Here is a 6,039-nt window from a genome sequence, read left to right on the forward strand (position 1 = left end):
GAGGCACATTCAAGCTTAAATGATCTATGATTGTAGACATACTTTGAATAAAATAAAGAAATTTTGAAATAGTAGAGATGGGTCTAGGGACAAGGAGAACAGATCTGCACTAAAGACCAATCCAAACATAAAGACTTAAACTTCTCTTTCTGTACAGGAGACTAAAAAAACCTAGAACTTGGATCTCTCATTGAAAACACACACAAGAGTAAACAAAGCATTATATCTCCTTCCTCAAATACTACACTTTCTCAAGAAAATATTTCTCTTCCCAAGGTTTTCTTCAGTGCAACTTTGACATCCTTGTTCCTCAAACTATAGATCAATGGGTTTAACATGGGAACCACAATGGTATAGAATAGGGAGGACACTTTTCCTTTCTCAAGGGGCAAAATAGAAGGTGGCTTGAGATACATGAAAGCTGAAGAACCATAGAAAAGAGAGACCACCATTATGTGGGAGCCACATGTACTGAAGGCTTTGGATTTGCCCTCAGTGGAGTGAATGTGGAGAATGCTGGAGAAGATTAGAGCATAAGAGATGAAGATGGTGACAATGGGCATTCCAATGCCAATGGAAACAACTACAAAAACCACCAGCTCATTGACATAGGTGCTGTTGCAGGAGAGCTCAAGGAGAGGAAGGATGTCACACATGAAATGATTGATAAGGTTCTTGGCACAGAAGGTCAGACCTGCTATGTTTCCTGTATGGGCCAAGGCCCCTGAAAATCCCATCACATACACACCCAACAAGAGGAGTAAACAGACCTGAAGAGACATGGTGACAGTGTACACCAGTGGTTTACAGATGGCAACATAGCGGTCATATGCCATTGCTGACAGGAGGAAGGATTCAGAGATGACAAAGAAGCATAAAAAAAAGAGTTGAGTCATGCACCCTGCATGCATGATTATGTTCTGCTTTGAGACAAAACTCTTCAGCATTTTGGGGATGATGGTGGTAGAGTAACAGAAATCTATTAAGGAGAGGTTGAAAAGGAAAAAGTACATGGGAATGTGTAGGTTAGAGTTCAACCCAATCAGAGTTACCAAGCCCAGGTTCCCCACCACAGTGACCATGTAGAAACTTGAAAACAGGAAGAAGAGAGGTATCTGGAGTCCTGGTTGGTCTGTTAAGCCTAGTAGGATAAACTCTGTCACAGAAGAATTTGGGGCTGCCATTATTCTCTAGAGACAAGCAGAAATAGGGTATTCTGTGGGGACAAGAAAAGAGAAAATGTTAGAGAGAAAGAAACACCACGAACACACTCCCAGTATTTACCCCCCATTCTTGAGATTAGAATCCACACAGAGAGATTTGAACTTCAGTATGGTAGGAAGGTTGTCAACTGTCTGCTATGGATTTATCTTCACATCCCAAGTGACCTTCACTTCCGGAGAACATTATGAGGCTGAACTTTGCCTCCAGAGAGAGAACTGGTGCTACCAGAGAAAAGGATAGGAAAAATAAGATAGATGTCATTAGATTTTTAAGTCAGTCCATTTTCTATGTCCTTCTCTCTTCTGCCTCTGCTTCATTTGCTGAAACTTGGGCCTCTTCCATGGTGGGAGTCCTGACAGGCAGAAACCACTGTGACTCTGCTCAAAGCTCCTGCATTTGGCTCACTGCTGTTGGATAAAGAAAGTGAGGTTACATTTTCCAAGATTTCTTAGCTCAAGTGGCTATGGGGTTAATGATAGTTTTTTAAGCTAACACTTATTTAAGTGGTGCTACAAGGGGCTGTGTACTAAGAGCTATGTTATAATATTATTATCCCATTTGCAGATCAGACAACTGAGTTAAGAAGCTATCCGAAAGTCCCAAAACTACTGAGTGGCTGCCAGAAGGTGAACTTAGGCAGCCCGAGTCTCATAGTTTGCACTTGTAGCAATGATGTTACACGACTCACCAGGGTCCGGCGGGGACTGACTCATCTTCCTTTTTTCAGAGCCATAATACTGTCTCTTGTGCACAACTTTTCTGGGAAGGAAAGTGACCATAGTGAATAGAAGACACAGCTTAGAGCTCAGAACTCTCCTCTCCCAGTCCAGTCCAAAGGATCAGAACATCTATTTTATCTTATAACCTCTTCTGCACAGAAGAACATGATTTCCAATTGTTGATTTGTCATCCAGCTTCAAGGAAGAAGACAGTTCCTTTTCCTGACCAATGGATACAGGGGATTAAAGTGTTTTATTCCATTTTACAGATCTCAGTGGCCTAATTGTTAACACAAAGACTCCCTCAAGACCATTTCCTCAGAGATTATTTTACCAAAGGAAGAACAGATGTTTATTTATACTCTTGATATTACTTTTTAGGCTTTTAAAGATGACTCTTTCTTCCAGGTAACATTTAACCAGCACTACAGGGGAAAAATCATTGTGAAAAAAATTATTATCATTTCCATTTCTTGCATACCCAGTAATGTACCTGACACAGCACACTTATACTGACTTCTGGCCGCCAAGATCCAAAGCACTACACAAACATATCCTCATTTATTCCTTGCAGTAATGATATCCATTTAAAGGTAAGTTGCTCACACAGACAATATGTTTCAGAGCCCACATGCCTATGTCTCTCTAACTCCAAGGTCCTGAATCATATTCACTAGACTAAATTTCCTCCTGAGTAGAGCTACTGAAATCCATAAAGAGTGGTCATTGCCTATTGGATATGACAATCTCTTGAAAAGTAACAAATAAATAAACAATGACTATAATAAAAAGAAGTTATTATATCAAAGAAAGATTGACAGAAGGGGACATCTATTGTAATTTAAGACAGGACATTCAGTAAATTATTCATCTTCCAGCTCATTCTAGGAATAATTGCTCTACTTCCAGCATAGACAATAAAAGAGACTTCTCTGTTCCCCTGCCCTCTCATGGAGTCTAAGTTTTATGATAACAAGATATCAGAGTAAGGGATATCAGGAAATTGCTCTCAACCTCTTTCTAAAACAACCTTTCTCTTATTACCAGCTAGTCAAAGTCCCTTTACTGTCTCTGCCTTCCACCCACTTTTCTTCAAGCACTTCTCTCCAGTGACTTTCTAGCTTCTCTGTTTTCTCAAATTGAATCCTATCAGATCAGATGCCCAGTGCAGAGACACATCCAAAGTTGTTCTTCCTCTTTGATTTGCTTTTGTCTTTTTCTGACTTCTATTCCCTACCACCAACCTCTCCTTGAGAAAAATTATCTACCTTATGTCTCAGTCTCTCAGATCTTTACTTACTTCATTTAACATCAAGACCACAAACTCATAGAGTTTTAGACCTGAGAAGACAGCAAATTATCAAATCCAGTATATCCAAAATATGGCTGAGAACCACAACTACATGCGGAATTTACTAAAAAGAAATTCTGTGCCTCACTCAGACCTTCTGAATTAGAATCTCTATGAGAATGAATATGGTAGCTGTATTTTTTTTAAATCTTCCCACATGATCCCAATGCCATCACCTTATAGCTCCATAGAATTCATATTCTCTCTTGTCTTACAGACAAAATAAGGAGATCCAAAGAAGTAAAGCCACTGGTCCAAGGTCACAGATAGATCTAGTTTAACTCTCCAGGTTTCCATTCTCTCCTAGTGCATGAGCCTATATGGTCTTAGTTTGGCAGGAATGCAAAGAACAAGTAATTAAAAATTAAGGAATGAGATTTCTGATTTCAGGTGTAATAGAGTAGCTGGTTTCACACTTACCTTCTGACCATAGACAACTATAAGACTGGGAAATATATATAAAACAACTATTTTCAAGCTTTGGGAAGCTGACAGCACAGAGATGAAGTACTTAAGAGAAGGTAAGAAAATTAAATGACTACCACATTTCATCCTAACTTGCTCCCTATGGGCAATTTCTAAACCAAGCATAGTGAGGTGGAGCCCAAGCAAATGGCAGCAGTCGCTACCAGTGGAATAAAGAAAGATCAGTGTTCAGGGACACTAAGACAGCTGGAATTTTAAGGGCCAGGTGTGGAGAAGAAGAAGACATAGACAAGGACCCTCAGCCATCTGGATAAAGGGCTCACTTGGGTTCTTAGCTGAATCCTAAATTTTGTGTATGCATGGCAAGACTCTAGAGGTCTAGGAGACAACAGCTGTAGTACGACTAAGGCATGAACATAGATCACATAGTACTGGGGAGATGTTAGATTTCTGACCTAGTGAGAGTAGAGAGGCTTTGGAGAAGAAACAAGGCATCAATCTGGGACCCCTGAAACCCAAACCCTAAGAGTAAGGACTAAGCACTCAGAATAAGGGCAAACTGAAACGGATACATGGTAGCAAAAGGTAAATCCAGTTCTGAACAGGATCAATGTGATCTGCTAGTAAATTAAAATCATCCCAATACAAAATTCATACTCTGTAGGAAAGAATAACATAACCACTGTCTCTACAATATATTTACATGCCCAGCATCATAAAATTAATGTTGCTAGAAATGCAAAGAACATGAAAATAGGACCCAGAATCACGAAGAAAAAAATAATATGCTAAATAAAAGAAGATCCACATGGGACCTAAGAGTTGTAATTAGCAGACATAAAATTTGAAATTATTGGTCTAATTGTGTATTTAAATTTAGATAAAAGAGAGAAAATTTAATAACAGATAGCAAATTCCAACAGAGAGTTAGAAACAAGAATTAAATGAATTTTTTTCTGCTAAGGAAGATTCACCCTGAGTTAACATCCATCCCAGTCTCCCTCTCTTTTGTATGTGTGTCACCACCACAGCATGGCCCCTGATGAGAGGTGTAGGACGGCACCCGGGAACTGAACCCAGGCTGCCAAAGCAGAGCTCCAAAAATTTAGCCAACAAATATTAGTTGAGAAATTATGTGTCCTGTACTGTTCTTGGGGCTGCAGATAAAGTTCTACACAAATCAAAGTCACTCCCCTCATTGAGCGGTTACCCCAGTAGGGGAAAGATAGACAATAAATAAAAGAAATAAGTACCTTAGGTAAGATTTATAAGATAGCAATAGCTGTAAAAAAACAAACCAAAGGGTGTGTTTAAATAGGATGGTCGATAAGATCTCTCTGTGAAGTAACACTTGAACAAAGACTTGAAAGACTATAGTCACAGCTGTACTGTTAATATCAGCTGCTCTAATGGACTTAATGTATCACTTCTCCCAGGCAATGCATTATTGTCCTATGCTTCAGACAATAGCTTCAGCATAAGCACTGGCTCTCATGGAGGGAATTTTGTGCTTAGTGACAAGACAGAGAGACCAAAAGACCTTTCTGAGCTTTTTATAAAATCGTAAAGTCACACAATGAAGGTCACTGTCCACACACATTTCTGGTCTTTAAATAGGCAGCACCAGCTGCTCTAAATTCACTTAATTTTTGAGTCAGCTCACAGGAAGGGATCCGATAACCCCTTTGTACAGACACTAGTTGAGCTGATGTGTGGTCACCTATACTGCAAATCTTTTCAGAGGGTGTTTATGCTACTTTTAGCAAAAGGGGACAAAAATTCTGTATTCAGAGAAAATCAAGCCTCAGTGAACAAGTGGGTAAGCTATGTTTTTGCTGAGAGCTTCTCATGTGGAGTTTATGAAATTGTACCACAAAGGCAGAAACCCAGCTCCCTATCAAATCTAACTGCAATTACTGCACCTATCACTGTGTTTGTGTGTTTGCATACATCACTGTATGCTTGTTTATCCATCTCTATGAGACATTTTCAGCCAATATTCCACAATAATGGTGCTTCATTTTTAGATTTACACTTGGAATTTTGCTGTTTCCTAGTGTTTCTAATGCATCCCAAACCCTGATCTTAATTGCACTACACATAAGTTACAAGTGGAGAGAAATAATTAACTGTCATAAACTCCCACAGGGAACTAAAGGTAAAGAAGACTTCAGGGATTCATTAAAAGTTGGCTTCCCTCTAGGAGCCTCAGAGGTTGCTTGTCTGTATGATGCAACACCAGGAATATTCCCTCTGAGTTGATGTCACTTCAGAGGCTATTGTCATGAAAACTTTATTTCAAATACATTTCACCCATGG

General features: G+C 39.4%; 1 protein-coding gene across 1 annotated transcript; it reads right to left on the reverse strand.

Annotated features, from left to right (window-relative positions):
* Positions 1–251: 251 nt before the first annotated feature.
* Positions 252–1,184, reverse strand: OR8B12I (olfactory receptor family 8 subfamily B member 12I). Its single transcript, NM_001391579.1, has one exon. It carries the CDS (start codon positions 1,182–1,184, stop codon positions 252–254), a length of 933 nt encoding a protein of 310 aa, NP_001378508.1.
* Between the last annotated feature and the right edge of the window lie 4,855 nt (positions 1,185–6,039).

Source organism: Equus caballus, chromosome 7 (assembly GCF_041296265.1).
Source record: "Equus caballus isolate H_3958 breed thoroughbred chromosome 7, TB-T2T, whole genome shotgun sequence".
In the NCBI taxonomy this organism is placed as follows: domain Eukaryota; kingdom Metazoa; phylum Chordata; class Mammalia; order Perissodactyla; family Equidae; genus Equus; species Equus caballus.